The following is a 19,296-nucleotide window of genomic DNA, read 5'->3' on the forward strand; positions in this document are numbered from 1 at the left end:
TGCTTCTTCCAGCCCAGCGTTTCTCATGATGTACTCTGCAGAGAAGTTAAATAAGCAGGGTGACAAATATACAGCCTTGACGGACTCCTTTTCCTATTTGGAACCAGTCTGTTGTGCCATGCTCAGTTCTAACTGTTGCTTCCTGACCTGCATATAGGTTTCTCAAGAGGCAGGTCAGGTGGTCTGGTATTCCCATCTCTCTCAGAATTTTCCACAGTTTATTGTGATCCACATAATCAAAGGCTTTGGCATAGTCAATAAAGCAGAAATAGATGTTTTTCTGGAACTCTCTTGCTTTTTCCATGATCCAGTGGATGTTGGTAATTTGATCTCTGGTTCCTCTGCCTTTTCTAAAACCAGCTTGAACATCTGGAAGTTCACGGTTCAGTATTGCTGAAGCCTGGCTTGGAGAATTTTGAGCATTACTTTACTAGCATGTGAGATGAGTGCAATTTTGCGATAGTTTGAGCATTCTTTGGCATTGCCTTTCTTTGGGATTGGAATGAAAACTGACCTTTTCCAATCCTGTGGCCACTGCTGAGTTTTCCAAATTTGCTGGCATATTGAGTGCAGCACTTTCACAGCATCAATATAATTTTATTTAAAAGGTAATTTGTATAACAATGTTCATCATAATACCATTTATAAAAATAACAAGTAAACTAAAATCTATTATTAAGGGAATGTTGAGTAATGGGTATATACATCACCAGATCAGTGGTTCTCATACTTTATAGAGTACATAACAAACTAAGGAAGCTTTGTAAAATGTATATTCCTGGACCCTATACTTAAAAATTCTGACCTAGTAAGTTTGAGATGAGAAAAGGAAATGCATTATTTTGAACAAACAACCAGGAATAATTGTGATGGAAGGAGTCCATGAAAAGTCTGCATTAAATGGAATACTACTGTGTGATTAGAAATATGATTATGAAGACTTTGTAATAACGCTAAATTGTTTGATATATTATTAAGTGAAATATTTAAGATTCAAACTGTCTATCTAACAACAACCACATTAAACAGACATAGAAAAAGTTATTTTAGCAATAGGATTGGAATTTTTTTTTCTTATACTCAATTTTTTGAAACACTGTCATGCTATTATAAATGACTAAGCAACATATCAAAATTTAAAACAAAGAGCCAATGAATCTCTATGGCCTTCAGATTTAAAATTCAACTCCTAAGGGCAGTACACAAGTACACCAATTTCCAGACTTACTTCATACCCATGCTCTATAACAAACTACTTCTAATACCCCAAATTATATATATTTTACATTTTTATACAAATTATTAAATATACTGCTTCTTTTGCCAGAATTACCCTTCCCCAAAACTGTCAGCCTAATGAACTCCTATTCATTCAACAAGATTTAAGAATCATTTCCTCTCTGAAATTTACCCTGACTACTCTCTCCTCCAACAGATTAAAGGTATCTCCTTCTTCCTCCTGTCATTCCTGAAGAATTGTTTGAGACTTTCATTACACCACACATTACAGTGTATTAACTCTTTGTCAATATTCAAAATGTAAAGCACATTATTATACTCTATTATTTTATAAGTACTTGTTCATAATTCTTCACCTTCTCCATTATGTCTCCAAAGTCTCTATGAAATTCAGAGTAACAGAACACTCTGTCACTAGCCAAAGCAAACCAACAGGAAAGACTCTGTTATACACTACACCCCCACTGGAGAGTTTACCATGCCAAAGAACATCTCAGCATAATTCCTGCAGCTCCCCCCAAACACACTCCCATTCACTCCCATGCCTTCATAATAGCAGCAAAATATTTATACAAAACAAGGATAATTCTGTAGTTTAAATTCTGTAAATTAAATTCTGTAATTTAATACAGCAGTTTTTTAGTATCTTCAAAACACTAAGAAACTATATTTAGCATATTTAGATGCTATATAAAACATTTCAAATGCAGATTAGTAACTACAGGTATCAAACAAGGATTCAAAGTGGCTGAATAGTAATTTGGTGGTAAAAGACAAAAAGAAAAGTAAAGCTTAGTGTGGAAGAATGCTAACTGAGATGCGCGGGTCAGAACTTCCAACACTTCCCCAACAATGAAACATAGGTTTTTGAAAAAAATCTATATATTGAGTAAACTTACAATATGAATTTGTTTTAATAAGAAAATGGATGTAAAAGAATTTGAATCTCAAACCATATTAGACACTGAAGCTCTTATACAATTATAGTCTATATCTTTGTCATAATAAATAAAAACACCTAAGGAATACCTTCTGGAAACAGGCAAAAAATATACCATATGCTGACAGCTAAGATGAGTATATAATATAACAGATATCCAATAAAAAGTTCTAGGGACTAATTTGATAGCAATTAAAAAAAAAAAAGCCATTTCCAGCACTGGCCCTATGCTATCCTATTTCTCTTCAATCAAATCCCTTTCTCCTTCAACAGCACTAGCCTAGCCTTTTAAGAAGAAAGGATAAATGACCACATTTATCCAACCCATTCTGAAAAAAATCCACTCCATCAACTCTGCCATTAGAGCTTCACAGCTTTAGTATTTCAGCCCGAAGTTTGTTTCCTCTTTTGGAGAAGGAAATGGCAACCCACTGCAGTATTCTTGCCTGGAGAATCCCAGGCACAGACAAGCCTGGTGGGCTGCCGTCTGCACGGTCACACAGAGTCGCACGTGACTGAAGCGACTTAGCAGCAGCAGCAGCAGTTGTTTCTTCTTTAAATAAAAATACTAAAAGAGCTTCATCTTCCTAAAAGCCTTTACAGTCAATCATACTCCAGTATGAATTGTCAGCACCCACAAATAGTTGCTGGTGGTAGGGGAAGTTTAGGAAAGACACATGGACACAGAATCTGTGAGGTGAGAGGAGAAATTAACACTGACATATGCAGGAAACTAGAAATGATGAGAGCAAACTCTGTAAGCTCCAGAATTTTGAAGGTTCAATTTTTGTTCTTAATCTACTTCTCACTATGCACAGCTCATTCCAGCTCTACTCCTCACACAAAACCTGCAACCCTTGGAGAGGGACAGTTGACACAAAAACTAGAGGCAGGCTGAACTTGTGCTAATTACAGTAGAGAAGAGGCTTTCTTTCTAAAGAGAAAGAAATTTGAGCCAGAAGTGTTAGAAGAAAGGTAGTAGAGGAAACAGAAATATCAAGCAGACAGCAAGAAATAAGGTTGGCTGTTTATGTCCACAACCATCAATCAAGAGATGATCCAATTTGATGGCGACAAGTTTATTCTGATTGTTTCAGCTCAGTTAACTAGAAGTAATTAACCGCTTTAAATAAAGCTGCTCTCACAACACAACAGAACCCAAATAATTCTATAGCACAACTGAATCAAAATTCATTTTACAGATTCATAAGGATGTGCTGTTAAATAACAAAGTATTACCTATAAGAAACACTTTCAGAGATGAACTTTGGAGATTACAACAGAAGGAAATGAGGAAAATAAAATTTATCTTTTGACCATATATTCTGACTCATCCTCAAAAATCACCAAACTGCAAGCCTCACCCAGGTTTAACACAAATGTAGAAGTCACTTGCTGTCCTACTGACACAAAGGAAAACTGGACTCTAAGAAGAGTTCTTAGATCTGTGTTACACAAGAAAATGCACTGGGCTGTCAACTGGCATTGTGCCTTGGGCTGCCATATGGTTTACACGACCATGTCATCACATACAAGAGAAAGAACTGGCACACACGTATGTCTTCTGGGTAAACCCCTGCTTTTTCAAACATGAGATAATCTCTCACATCAACATAAAATGAAATAACCAAAACTTATATTTCAATTAATTAAAACTATGCTGAAATATGTTTGAAATGGAAACCAAAGACACACACTAAAATGCATTAAATGTTAAACAGCTTCAGATTCTGTAGGCTGAAATTAATCTTTTCTAACCCATGATTGAAGTATAGTCAGCTTCCATTTCTAGTTAAACACTCAGGAAGAATGTTTTATAATAGACTCTGAAAGAATTTTCCAAAATTACCTCAAATATATAATGAAATAAATTATTTCAGTACACAACTGAGCTAATATAATTCTGTTTACTGTCACCTGAGAGGTTAAATTGCTAAGGTCAGTAGGCACACTACTGAATACTGTAAACTCCTGCATTAATGTCAGTGAAGACCTACTTCACTCTTCTGTGACTGTAAGAAACCACTGAGATGCACTACGGATTGGGCAATGCGAAAACAGACAGGTTGAGTAGTCACCAGCTGGTTGTCCTAATTCCCTGCTAACACAACATCCTCCCAGTTTTGAAGAGGGAGCTGAAAACCCTGTAGTTGAGAAAGAGGTCAATACCAAAATTCCCCCTCCTCTCTCCTTACTCCCCATCATGCAGCTGGCACTGTTCACTCAGGCAGACACAGCTCCCTGAACAGAATGGTGCAATCACTGCTTCAAACATCATTACTATCTAAAATAGATAACCCACTTGCAACTTGACTATTTTTATAGATATAACATTTTTGTGCAGTTTAACTGCTCTATTTGTGATTTATTCCATTTAACCAATACAGCTTCCCTGGAAGTGAGTATCATATATTAGAGTCTCAACAGCCTAAATAGTTGAAAATTACAATACTTCCAGGTTGCCTTCTATCTCCTTGTATCTATCACCAAAAACTTCATGAACTGAATCCTGAATCTGAAAAATTTATAAGCTGTCTGGTTTACATATCTTTGGTGACAAGATTACTTTTCTCTCAGTTCTTACTGATATACTTCTTCACATGGAGATCTTGAGAACTGGATTCCTTATGTTTCACAAGAATTTACTAACTATACATAGTATTTGACTCTTTGAGGCATTGAGAAAATTAAGTAAATTTGAGTTATTAACTAATTTTTTTACTACTTTATCAAAATATAAGTACTTCTTAATCTAGACTAAAAAAGAAATAATCTAACAGTTTAAATGGGACTTATTTTTTTAGATTAAAAGGTAATTAGGCCAAAGAGTAAAATTTTAAAAGGCTTTGCAGCTATCTCATGAAAGATATGTTAAATAAACTGAAATTTCATACATAATATGAAGGAAGAAAAGGAGGGAAGCAATTCAATTTGAGTACTCTAATGAGCTCTGATGAGTTCAGATTTTTTTTTTTAAGGATGAAAGAGGGTGTAAGAGGTAAAACTGAAAGCAACCACAGAAGTGAAGTATACACTTGCCATGGAAAAAGGCTAATGTCCTTTTCAGCTAAGTTTGAAAAAAAGGAGAGAAGAAATAGAAGTTCACTGCTATGACAGTTAATATAATCTTAATCTCTGAAATATTAAAACTCTAGATGGTTTTACACCACAAGAGAATTCCCTGAAACATCTAACAAAACTAAGAATCTGATTCTTCCCAACTTCTATTTTACTCTTATCCCTAGTGAGAATAATTTTCAACCCAGAAAGAATAAACAATGCAAAGATTTTACCAAAGCTCCAGAAAGTCTGAGATCATAAGAGGCACTTAGCCACTTCAAATGGGTTTAAGTATCCAGATTCAAAAGAATTAGAAGCAAAGGGGTAGAAAGAATTTGCAACAATACTAGGCATCATCAATGGTTCGCTATCAGAAACAAGTAGCCTAAGTTTGGTGGAATTTATAGACACACTAGGCTTCCCTGATGGCTCAGAGGGTAAAGAATCTGCCTGCAATACAGTAGAGGTAAGCTGGATCCCTGGGTCGGGAAGATTCCTTTAGAGAAGGGAATGGCTACCCACTACATTATTCTTGCCTGGAGAATTCCATGGACGGAGGAGCCTGGTGGGCTACACAGTCCATGGAGTCACAAAGTGTTGGACATGACTGAGTGACTAACACACACGCACACACACGTAGACTTACTACTAAAGGGGTAGATCAAAGGAATGGAATAAACAGAACATAATGTGAATACAGAAAGGCAATAGATAAAATACCTCATAATATTCAGACACATTAGAGAGAAATAACTGGTTCTATTAAGTGGCCTCAATGTTGGTAGAAAGACCATGCATAAAGATGCTCACTTTCAAATTTATACTAATTTGAAGTTCTTTAGGCGAATATCATAGATGTTGAATACCAGTTATAGAAAACATGCTTATTAAATCTACATATGATGCAGAAAAGAGACTTTAATATACAGGAAAACAGACTCAAGAGCCAAGAGAGCTAGATATATTATAAATATAGGCTAACGTAGGTAAGATTAAATATAATAGGAATAATTTAAGTTCAATCAACGCTTTCACAAGTACCAGACAGGGGAACCATGACAAGTTGACAAGTCATTGACAACCATGACAATGGCTTGACAAGTCACTGGGAAAAAAAAAAAAAAAAACGCTGAAGTTTTACTTGACTATCTGCTCAATGTGAGCCAAAGGCACCGTACAGCTTAGAAAATTTTGACCTGTACTAAGGCAGGTCTTAGATCAATAATAAGAAAGTAATAACTTCATTGTATCATGTTTTAAATAGCCGCTATTTCATTTTCATTGCACAATACGTGTTTACTCTAAAATATAGGAAAATACAGATAAGCCAAAAAATAAAGATCACTCACAATTCCACCACTCACTAAATAATCCTATTCCTTTTCCAGAGGATTTTTCCAACCTAGGGATTGAACCCTGGTCTCCTGAATTGCAGGAAGATTCTTTACTGTCTGAGCCATCAGGGAAACCCAACAACTACATTCTTGTGCTTATCATTCCAGACTTCTTAACACACAATATAAATGTTCACACACATTTATTCTTGGTTAAAGAAAAGGATCATACTAAATATGCTGCTTTCTAATTTTTTTTTTAATTCAAAATATATTAAGTCCCACTATATCCTACACTGGTCAAATGACAACTATTGCATTTTTTTAATTTCTGGTCACCATATTTGAAGAGAGTCATTGAAATTTTTGAGAATAGGAAAGAAGTATGAAAATGTTAGTTCTTAACTTGCTCAGTCGCTAAGTCATGTCTCTTTTTGTGATCCTACGGACCACAGCCCACCAGGCTCCTCTGTCCATAGGATTTTCCACGCAAGAATACTGGAGTGGGTTAACACTGCCTACTCTAGGGAATCTTCCCCATCCAGGGATTGAACCCACGTCTCCTGTGACTCCTGCATTGGCACGCAGATTCTTTACCATTGAGCCACCTGAAAAGCTCCAAGTTCTTAACACCTATGCTCTATTACCACGTGGCAACTGGTTGTTAAAATCTTAGGAAAAAATAGAAGATTCATAAGAAAACAATATAGCTAAATATTAGCTGAAGAACTGCCCTGGCAAACTAAACTACTTTACACTGACCCATAAAGCCAAATTAGTACCAACTGCTGGAAATTATAGGGAGGTGAATTTTAGCTCAATAAAAGATGGATATTTTAAGTAATTAGAGCCATCAAAAAATAGAGTGGATGGATCTAGCCATTGCAGGGTTTAACAGAACTGCAATAAGTAACTGGTAAAGGATGTTATAGGTAAATTCTCTAGCTAAGAAACTGGATGAAAGGACTCCTTTGTATTTGAAGATTCTGTGATTCTACTGGAAAACTTACTATAGAAATTTACTCCTGTTGAAGGAAATGGCCACCCACTTCAGTATTCCTGCCTGGGAAATCCCATGGACAAAGGAACCTAGCAGGCCACAGCCCATGGGCTCACAAAAGAGTCTGCCATGACTTAGCAACTAAACAATAACTAATTCACGATGATAAACATTTTTGTGTTCACTGGCAGGTGTATGTCTTCTTTGACATACTGTCTGTTTTCTTATAAATAACTGAAAAGACAACAAGGCATTGGAACTTGAAAAAAAAAAAAAGAGAAAGAAATTTACTCCTAGTACCATGTGAAGCCAAAGTGTTAGTCACTTAGTTGTATCAGATTCTTTGTGACCCCGTGGACTATAGCCTGCCAAGATTCTCTGTCCATGGAATTGTTCAGGAAGAATACTGGAATGGGCAGCCCTTCCCTTCTTCAGGGGATCTTCCCGAAGAAGGGATTGAATCCAGGTCTCCTGCATTGCAGGCAGAGTCTTTACCATCTGAGCCACCAGGGAAACCTAAGGCCTTTAGAAATAGTCAACAAAGTGATAAGGAATTGGAGATATTTCCTCTTGAAAAGTAGGAAGACGGGGCACTAAGACCTTAAAAGTGTTGTACACAGTTTTGAGATTAAATTTATTCTGGAAAGCCCCAAAATTTAAAACTAAAAACAAAATGTAGATGTTCAAGAAAGGAAGATTTCAGCTCAAGGGAAAGGAAGGATTACTAATAAAGCTTTCTAAAATGAAAAAATAACAAACAAAAGAAATAGAGTCAAGTATTCCAGAGTTCTGTGAGAAATCACAGCACAATGATGAATACCAATGTGCTAAATGCTTTGCATTAATTTCTATACCCCATTTAACCCTTACAATAGCTCCATATGATAGGTATTCTTACTATTTCCACTTCATAGAAGAGCACAGTGAGGCTTAGAAACATATTTACTCAAGGTCATTTTTACTTTTGCTAAAAATCACAGTGTCAACCAAACATACCTGATTCCCCATTATACAGCTACTGCTTAAAGCATCTTCAGAAAGAGTATCTACTGATTCTTCAAAGGGCAGTCATGAGTTGCTTTTTTAAGGATTTTTAAATTATTATTCCTACCCAAAACGTGTTCAAATTAGACACACTGGCCATGTACTTTAAACTTCTGTAAATAAAACAGATTCAATGAATAAGACTTAAGGCAAGGTAAAGCAAATTTGAATCACAACACTTAAAATCCTTGCCATTACTAGTTATGTGATCTCGGGCAAGTTCTGAATCTTCCTATCTCTTTAGTGCATCATCTGAAAAATGAGGACCAACCTCTTAAGACTGACATAAGAACTGAATGAGATGATATACGCATTTAGCACAGGATCTGAGCCTATTATTACACAACACAAATAATAAAGTAGGGCAATGTTAAATCGCTTCAGTTGTATCCGACTCTCTGTGACTATAGCTTGCCAGGCTCCTCTGTCCATGAGATTTTCCAGGCAAGAGTACTGGAGTGGGTAGCCATTTCCTCATCCAAAAGTAGGGCAAGGGAGTACCAAATCTATTCCACAATTCATTCCAAAATATTTTAAAATTTTGAATTGCCTTTATGTCTGAAGGTAAAGAGATAATTTTCTATTATCTTGTAAATAAGCTTTTGATGGCAATCATCTGTGAAGTAAAATGACAACGAAATAAAGTGTGCTTTCTTAGGAATTCCATTTTATGAAAAGAATCACCCAAAGAAGATAATTTCAATTCTCATTTTCTTCAAAGGCACTATTTTAGTTGTTTATTCAATATGATATAGAAAAATGGAAGTTTAAAGGTTACTGGGTTTGATTTTGCTGTTTTACAATTTGGTTCAAACTACTCTAATGAACACGCTTTTTTAAGGTTTTTTGTTTTGTTTCCTGTATGTGTTCTCACTGTTGAGCTACTACTTCTACCTCTGGCAAAACCAGCAAAACAGAAAACCTCTCATTCAAGAAGTACATTATAGTCACAATTTTCATGTTATAGTTGATGTTTACCAACACTAAATAGTTGCTATTCTATTCCTGAAATTTTACATTCTCTTTTTAAAATGACACAACTAAGAAGGCATTTAAAATATGTTTAAGTTCTATCACCAAGATAAGTTTTTTAAAACACCATTCATCTCAAAGGAATCAACTGAAGTTCTCCCTGCTCTCAAAGAATTCTTTAGTGTTTTTGCAAAGAAATTGATTATTTTTAGAAACCTCTTTCAGGATATCAGTTTCTAACCATAATGATATTTATCACTGATATGATAGCAAACATTTACTTCACCTGCAATTTAAAACTATACCCAAATAAACTGCTTCTGTATAAACTACCTGTGACTAAGGGCAATTACTAGATCTATAATCTGAAATTTGTACAAACTGTCTACCTGTGATTGAAAGTGAAAATTACTTAACAAGGGAATGCACACAAGGCTTATCACTTCTAAGCCTTACTGAAAAAAAATGCCCCATAAATATTCATTGTTCCGAAGCGAACTATCATTCCAATAAAATGCCACTGTCAACAAGTACAGATGATCATATGTGGAGCTTTCTAAAATCCCATCAATTATTTTCCAACTAAATTCATTTCACCATAACAGGAATGTTCTCATTTACCCTATTAGCCAAGATGGTAACTAACTGCATTATCTGACCACCGCAACACATGAAAACTTATGTAAAGAACACAATGTCATCATCCAAAAGTTTGTATTAAGCACTTGTCAAGAGCAGCAAAGAACAGTTTTTAAAACTGTTAAAAACCAAGAAAATCACTTGAGCTTAAAAAATTTTTACAAATAGAATTAGACTTAAGAGATGTGTTAGGGTAAAGATGTGAATGATGATTGATGCCTCCAAAAACATCCAGGATAAACTGAATAGCTATGATTTTAGAAACTAAATAGCTTTCCTTGAATTTTATCTAGTGAATATTCTTCAGGCTTCCTCCCTCACAACTGATTTCATTTGCCCATCAATTCATCGTTTAAATTAATTGTTTTTTCAAATATGTAAATCAATCCTGCTATTTCTAAGATACTGCCTGGTGAAAAAAAGACCTTGGTGTGTGTGTGTGTGTGTGTGTGTGTGTTTCCAAGCAATATTAACTCTCACCTGGAACATCTTCACATTAAAGATGTTATGTTCCATATACACTTATGTTCCATATACACCGCTATTATGTTCCATATACATCTCTATTATGTTCCATATACACTTTCCCAATCCCAACCTGGCATTCTTCATCCTGAGATACAAGTTTTACTCAGCCATGTCCAGGTGACTGAAAGTACTGCTGGGGCTGCCTAACCTGCCTCATCAAGTTTTACACACACCCTGTACTGATGACATCTCACCAGAAGGCTCACACTTCATTTTGTGGGATCATATCCCACAGCACAGCAAAAGCCTTCTGCAAGAGAAGGGAAGCAGCAACCAAGGGCTGTGGCTTTTGCAGGATAATGGCATGCACGCAAAAGCTTCTCTGCCAATTTTATTTAAATAGCCGAAAAGGGAACGGTGGGGCGGGGGTGGAGGGGGGGCGGTGCGGGTAGGAGGCTGGATTCGAAACTGAAAACATGTAATAAACATTGATGGAGAGCGGGTGAGACGCAAAAAATTCTTCCAGCAACACTAGTGCTAGTGCATGTACAAGTTCTGCACCACAGCTCACAGAAAAGTAGCTACTGACGCATTGATGGAAGGCTATTTTAAATTTACTCAAAGAATCTAAGGCATCTACAGGGAGGTTCATGCCTCATCTCCATATACACATTCTGTTTTCCCACCTAATTTAAGAATGAATCGCTGGCAGCCACCAGGTGCAATAACCGTGAGGAGGAAGGACGTATTCATCACAATGCATAGCGAGGTGTGCAAACGCGGAGCCGGTTCCGGTCCTTACCTTAGCAGACTAGACAGGGGCAGAGGTCCGGATCCACCGCCCAGGATCCCTCCTTTCCTGCCAGACAGGAGTTTCTCCACCAGAGCCACATTTCCAGTGCGAGCAGCTTCCAAGAGCTCCTGGTCCTTCCCCATAGTCTCTCAGCGACTCCCTCTCAGAGTCCTTTCCCTCTTCGGGTCCTCCTCCCCGCCCACCCCCACTCCCCACAAATCCAGAGCCCTCCCCGCCCCACCCTAAGATAATGCCAGAGCTCCAGCCCCTAGAGAGTCCTGCAGCCCCCAGCCGGGAACACTACTCTCCGCTCCTCTTCGGGGCGCAGCTTTTACAACGAGGACCAGACCATGTCTTGGAACAGGGTCTGGCTGAGCTGGGAGCCGCGACGCGCCCCCACAGCCACTCCCCTTAATTCCCGAGGCCTCGTTCCCGCGGGTGGGGTGTCAGGGGGTGGGGACCGGGGATGCTTTTTGAGAAGCGGGAGGAGGATGCTGAGGAGTGAGGAGGTCGGAGGAGGAGACGGAGACCGTCCTCGCCTGAGCGCGAGCGCCGCGAACGCCCGTGGCGGCTGCGGCCCGCGCACCCTCGCGCCCCGGCCCGGTTCTCCTCAGCTTTTGCGCCTGGCCCGCTCGGCGGTTAAGGAGGCGGCGTCCGCGGGCCGCGGCCCGCGGCGGAGAGGAGAGCGGCGGCTACGGCTCCGGCGGCCGCGGCCCGCGCCGAGGCCGCGCGGTGCGGCTGAGCTGCGGCGGGCGCGTGCCGAAGGCGGCGGCGGCTGCGGCGGTGGTGGCGGAGGCGGCTCCGGGCTCGGGTAGGGCGGGCGGGCGCCCGGGTCCGCCGGCGGCGGCGGCGGCGCTGAGGCCTGGCGCGCGGGGCCGCGGGCGCGCGGGGGGCGTGTGAGCACCGGCAGGTGCGGCCCGTGAGTCCGTCCGGGGGAGGGGGGCGCGGGGGGCGGGGGGACGAGGTGGGGGCGGGGCGCCGGGACGAGATTCTCTTGGTTTTCGTGGGCGGGGACCCTCCCTCCTCCAGTCTCCTTGGGAGAGGTTTAACCGTGTGAGGACTGGAGCTCTCCGGGCCTCTGCGTCTCCTCAGCCCGGCGGCCGCCGGCGCCACGCCTCGGGTCAGTCACGACGCGTGAGGAAAATCCTCCATGACCGGGATGCGAGGCCGGTGATGCTGGGGAGAAGCCCTCCTGCCACCGCTTGTGTCGGTGTTCAGGCTACTGCACCGGCTTTTCGTCCGTCCGTTTACCTGCCTGAGACCTGCCCTTGTTTTAGTTTAGTTTCAGTGGCCCTGGCCACTGAATGGTTTGTGACTGTTGCAGTTTTTCTAGGGTCTTTCATCAGCCCTCTATTTCAGTTGGGCTTTGAGGATCTGCTGACTTGTGGAAATACCAGGAAAAAGGCTCTCATTGAAAATTCCTCCACATTCACACTGGGAAAAAATATAAATGAGCACGGATTAGAGACCCACTTTAATTTGCATATTCATCAGCAATTCATTGTGTATGGTTGGCTTGATTTTGTTAGCTGCTCTCCTTGCCCAGGATGAGAGCACGCATTTCTTTGGAAACTTCTGTAACATCCTGTGCTTTGCCTTGCCCTTGGAATAAACATAAATTTTAACTTGTTGATAACCAGTTGGGAGGAAAGAGACATAACTCATAACTCAGTGAACTGGATATTACTACCATATATCCATTGTGGTAATGAGGAAATATTGGCTCAAAGCGTTAATTAAATTTCTCAAGATGCTGCACAGTAAGTGGCTGAAAGAATTGGACCACAGAACTGACTCACTGACTCCCAATGCACCTTACTGCCCCCATGAAAAAATTAAATGGACAGACAATAATGATCAAAGATATTTCATGAGCAGTTACTAGGGGCCAGGTACTATTCTGTTTTTCATCTGTTGTCTTAACCTTGTAACAATCCCATGAGATGGATACCGCTTTTATCTTTAAAGATGAGGTCAAAATCATGGGGCTAGAAAGTGAGCCAAGACTCAAATACAGGACTGCCTGCTACAGGCAGAAATTTTAAGTAAATAATTGGGGAAAACTTAAAAGACATTCAGGGATAAGCAACGAGTGTAGTTTTAAATTTTTTATGAAATTTAGTATTCTGAGATTTTATTTGAATGGCTCAAAGTATTAGATATATTATGGCTAAAGGAAGTCGATTTTGAGCTAGATTTTTGTTTTTTAATCTGTTTTAATAGTAAGATGATATTATATGTGATAATAATATGATCTCTGACATACTAAGACTAGCAGACCAGTTAAAGAAACAAGAGGTAAGGAGCCATTAATTTCATTTTGAAAATGGCATGGAGAAATCCTTCTTCCACTTTCCTAATGTTGCCACCTAAGCAAAACACATCCTTCCCAGAATAGACTGTAAGTATTCAGATGGTCAGAGCTGAAAGTAACCCGTAGTTTTGAAAGCAACAACAGTTAATCATGACTGAGTTAGTTATCAAGAAGGTTAACCCCCAATGGGAAAACCATTAGTAATGATTTACTAAAAGTCAGTTCCGCTGTTTCATATACTCTAGTGGTATGATACTCAAAGCCAGTTTTCAACTCCAAACTCTTTGTAGTTACATCATTGTTTCTTGTTGAAGAGGACAAAGGCTTGACTGCATGGGAACTAACATGCAAACAAAAAGTAAAAACATTCTTCCAAAAATCTGAAGAAGCCATGGACTTCCTAGGTAGATTAAGAATCTACCTGGCAATGCAGGGGACACTCCCTGCAGGGTTCAATCCCTGGTCCCAGAAGATTCCACATGCCCTGGGGCAACTAAGCCAGTGCGCTTCAAATACTGAGCCCTCAAACCTAGAGCCCACAGTGAGGAAGAGGAAAAGATAATGTCCAATAGCATCACGTTAGCAACTGAGCTAAGATAGGATAACTCTGTGATTTAAGGAGTAGATTTGGAAAATATCTGCTTTATCTCCACCTTGAGCTCTACAGTTACTCTGTGTAACTGGGACTATGATAGGCTGTGGGACAGAAGTTAGCAGCTCCAGGCTACAAAATACTATGAAGATATTAGACATCTGAATAGAACACCAAGTTCTAAGTTTCTCCATTCTATGTAAATTTGTCTCCTCATGCCTATATGGCACAAATTCTGCCCTTCATTATCTTCCTGAGGAGACCCAGACATCAAGCATGTTAGCAGTCTTCTAAATTTATGGTTATGAGTATTGAAGGCCATGGAATGTCAATCACCCATCTTCTCCAAGTTCTAACCAACTGAGAGTAGACATAAGGAACCAAATGAGCATCATCTATCAGAAGTTTTTTCCTCTCTAGGGAAATTTGATGTGGAAAAATAAGAGCGCCTCCAAGATCATCACGGGCTTCCCTGGTGGCTCAGCAGTAAAGAATCTGCCTGCAATGCAGAAGATGCAGGTTTGATCCCTGGGTCAGGAAGACCCCCTGAAGAAGAAAACGGCTACTCACTCTATAGTATTCTTGACTGAGAAATCCCATGGACAGAGGAGCCTGGTGGGCTACAGTCCATGGAATTGCAAAAGAGTTGGACATGACTTGGTGACTTAACAACAAGACCATCATGTCACATAACATTCCACCACTATCCTGCTGATTCTATCATTAGCTTCCTCCTCTCTCAGAGCCCCCCTGCCTGTGTGCTCCTACCTTTGAAAACCTGTATTCCCTACAGGTGACCCAGTACACAGCCCACTGAAAAAGGTTGTCTTGTCGAAACTATTTTTCCTCACAGAAAGAAACCCCTGAAATTCCAAAAATAATTTTTCACTGTCTCTTTTTATTTCCCAGTGAGAAAAAGGGCTAGCATCCCAATAAACCTATTATGCAATCTCTCAGGGGTGTCTAAGAAGACACAAAGAACACAGTATCCATTTTGGAATCTCATCTCCCTCAAGGGCTAATCTCAACCTACCTCATTCTTATACCCCATCCTCTATTTCTATCTCTCTCCTACACATGGGTCACAGACTTTTTTGCTAAAGGAGCAGAGACTAAATATCTTCAGGTTTATGGGCACTATCGCACTACACTCAGCTAACCATTGTAGCATGAAAGTTCATATGTATGTGCTAAATTGCTTCACTCATGTCGACTCTTTGCAACCCTATGGAATGTAGCCCGTGAGACTCCTTTGTCCATTGGATTCTCCAGGCAAGAGTACTGGAGTAGGTTGCCAAACCCTTCTCCGGGGGATCTTCCTAACCCAGGGATTGATCATGCATCTCCTATGTCTCCTGCATTGGCAGGCAGATTCTTTACCACTAGTACCACCTGGGAAGCCCTGTAGTCATAGGCAATATTCAAAACAAATGAGTGTGGCTGTGAACCAATAAAACTTTCTTTCTGGATACTGAAATGTGAATTGTGTATACTTTCCATGTGTCATAAAATATTCTTTGGACTCTTTTTCAACCATTTTAAAATGCAGAAACCAGTTTACTGGCCATATAGGCTATGGGTAGGATTTGGTCCATGAGCCATAAGCCTACAGATTTAGGAATGACTTATTCGAAAGCAGCAAATCCTCTCTAATTCTCTTCTATCTCAAGGAAGATCCTTTCTTGAAGTGAAGACTTGTCACCAGAGGAGACATTTAAACTGAGGCTTGAGAAATACATGGCAAAGGGAAGCAGGAAGTGAAGAAAGAGTGTTCCATGCAGAAAGCTGTTTGGGAATCAGTAGGTAGAATTACTCTCAGAACTAAATCCCTATGTCACTTCCTGCCATCTTTTTCTTTACCTCTGTTTCTACCTTGTTTTATTCATTCATATCTCCCAATCATTCTTGCATTGTTTATGAAAATTAAGTTTGTTATTGTTGTTGAATGTTCTTAATTTCAAAATTAAAGTATTTACAAACACTTTTTCTAAAAATAAAGTTGCTTTTTCACTTGTATATGGTCTCTGATTCCTTTCTAACTGATGATATTTGCCCACTTCAAAGGAGCTTCCCTCTTTCTTTACATGAAAAACACTAAAATAAATAAACCATGGCTTGTTCATTTTTAAATATCTATGTATACATTATGGATCAATGAATAGGGATGGGAGTTAGTTGCATGGAACAACTTAAAAACAAAGCTAAGCTGAATATGAAAAAAATGAATGGTTAATTCTAACTATAATTGTCCACCATACATATGCTTTTTAATTCTCTTACACTAACAAAGAAACATGTGCAACCAATTCTCTATTTATTTGCCACAATCCAAAGTCCTCCCACCTTTCATATTCATGGACCAGCTTCTTCCTATTACCCAGCTGAGGTCCAAGCCTGCCAACTGGGGGACCAAGCTGGGCTGGATTTGCAGCCAAGAACAGAAGGGGAGTAATTATGAGATTTTCCTGGACTTAGTAGCTAACATTATCTGACTAAATATGTCGTCTTCTACATTGGTACCTAAATGCTTTCCAAAGCACTTTTTCCACAAATTACAGTTTTATAATTTAAATACACACAAACATACAATAGAACTATGGTCAGAAGACCTGGGTTTTGATCGTAGTGTGACCTCTTCTGAGATTAGAAGCCTTCTAAAACCATCAGTCCACAGAGAATAATAATACATACCTTTACAAGTATGTCAGTGTGTTACCCTGCTACAACAAAGTACCACAGACTGGGTGGCTTAAACACAAGAAATTTATTTCCTCACAATTCTGGAGACTAGGGTCTGAGATCAAGTTGAAGGCAGTGTTGGCTTCCTTTGAGGAGTCCTTCTTTGGCTTATAATAGCAGTCTTCTTCCTATGCTTCACATAGTCCCCTATGTGCATATGTCCTAATATCTTCTTGTAAAGGCGAAAGTCATGTTTGGTTATGGCCATTTTAATAATCTCACTTCAACTTTACTTCTTTAAAGACCCCATCTCCACATACAGCCACATTCTGATGTACTGGGCCTTAGGACCTCAATATATGAATTTGGAGAGAATACAATACAGTCAATAAGACGGTTGATGAATGTTTTGAGGATCAGATTGAATGAGATCAAAAAAGTGAAGGTATTTGGCTCTTAGTAGATATTTTATAAGTGCCAATTAAATCTAAACAAGTAATTTTTAAAGTATCCATTTTATATCATTATTTACTACAATTTTATAGTATCTATATCTAATGTAAAATTTTCCAGAAACATCTGATGTTGATAATAGATTTTAAATAAGAAATCTATACTTCTTATAGGGATGCACAACTGCAATCCTATAATAAAGTAATTCAAACTCTTGAGTTAATTCCTTTGCTGCCTTTGAGGTTCAGCAGTAACCATGGAGAAATTACTTCCCTTCAGTATACATGTGATCATACTGCTCATAAAAATCATAAAAATTTTCTCTTTGGGGGAGTTCTGAGAATTTTAAAGAAAGTGAAAGTGAAGCCGCTCAGTCGAGTCTGACTCTTTGCGACCCCATGGACTGTAGCCTATCAGGCTCCTCCCTCCATGGGATTGTCCAGGCATGAGTACTGGAGTGGGTTGCCATTTCCTTCTCCAGGGGATCTTCCCGACCCAGGGATCAAACCCCGGTCTCCCACATTCCAGACAGATGCTTTCACCTCTGAGCTAATTGGAGTTAATTTTCTTCAAGGCCCTGTATCTAAAGAGTCAAAATTTTAAGTTTGATAGTTTGACTCATATCCAAGATGTGTGTAAATGTGTATATATGTGTTTCCTATACATGTAGGAAAACTGTAAAAATAGAAAAATCCTGTGTAATACTAATAAATACTTTAATAATCAATAAATACCATATCAATAAATGCATTATTACTGTAATTCATACATAAAAAATAGATGAAACTCTCAATACTTTTGAAGGGACTAGTCTGGGCAGGGGCTTCCCAGTGACTCAGCAGTAAAGAATCCACCTGCAATGCAGGAGACCAGGTAGGAAATGACAACCCACTCCGGCATTCTTGCCTGGGAAATCCCATGGACAGAGGAACCTGGCAGGCTACAGTCCAAAGGGTCACAAAGAGTTGAACATGACTTAGGGACTAAACAACAACAGTCTAGGCAAGAAAGAGAAAAGAGAAGGACTTCTCCAATACTTTCATCACTGAATTACTTTTCTTAAAAACTATCAGCTCCAGTTTTATGATGATTTTTAGTAGCTATGAAGTGTGTTCATTTAATAAACAAATATCACATATACTAATAGAAAAATACAGATATCACTTGAATCAAGTAAGTTTGCTCTATGATTCTTAGTGAAGGAGAACAAAGAAATCAATTACAGAACCTGCAACCTGAAACAAGCATTTCACTTGTATGCTGGAATATGTTGTTTCAGGTGAAGGAAACTACGTGCAAAGTAGATGACTGTAGCCCAACTGGATAAGAAAAACATTGTAAACACCTAGAGTCTAGAAAAAAGAGAAAAAATGAAATTACTTTCTAGTATCTATAATTATAGAGGCAGCATGGAGAAAATTTCAGAGAGTCCAGGGAATTTGGGAAAGATAGGAAATACTGAGCAATTCAAACTGCTAGAGTAGGTAGGGATTCAGTGAACTACTTCTCTTAAAGTGAAATAAAGATCAGCACATTAAAAACACCCCCCACATAAAACTTTTAAAACTCATTTTTTGTATACTGTCTTCCCTCGATATACATCACTTATACTTGTAAGAATGTGACAAGATTAAAAAACAGAAAATCCACTCCCATTCCCTTTCCATTTGGTCTTCACCTTCAGCAATCCATGCCCCATCAGAAAAAAAAAAAAAATCAAGTATTTCATTTGTCGGGCTTCCCAGGTGGCACGGTGATAAAGAATCCAC

The 19,296-nt window shown here is 39.1% G+C and overlaps 1 protein-coding gene across 5 annotated transcripts in view; it reads right to left on the reverse strand.

Moving 5' to 3' along the window:
* The window catches only part of ANKS1B (ankyrin repeat and sterile alpha motif domain containing 1B), a 1,136,988-nt gene extending 1,125,356 nt beyond the window's left edge, over nucleotides 1–11,632 (reverse strand). For all 5 annotated transcript variants that reach the window (XM_068970630.1, XM_068970629.1, XM_068970628.1 and 2 more), the window contains exon 1: nucleotides 11,499–11,632. In XM_068970630.1, the coding sequence (XP_068826731.1) occupies nucleotides 11,499–11,632 (134 nt within the window). The remainder of the gene's footprint in view (nucleotides 1–11,498) is intronic.
* Between the last annotated feature and the right edge of the window lie 7,664 nt (nucleotides 11,633–19,296).

The sequence above is a fragment of the Capricornis sumatraensis genome, chromosome 4 (assembly GCF_032405125.1).
Source record: "Capricornis sumatraensis isolate serow.1 chromosome 4, serow.2, whole genome shotgun sequence".
NCBI classification, from domain to species: Eukaryota; Metazoa; Chordata; class Mammalia; order Artiodactyla; family Bovidae; genus Capricornis; species Capricornis sumatraensis.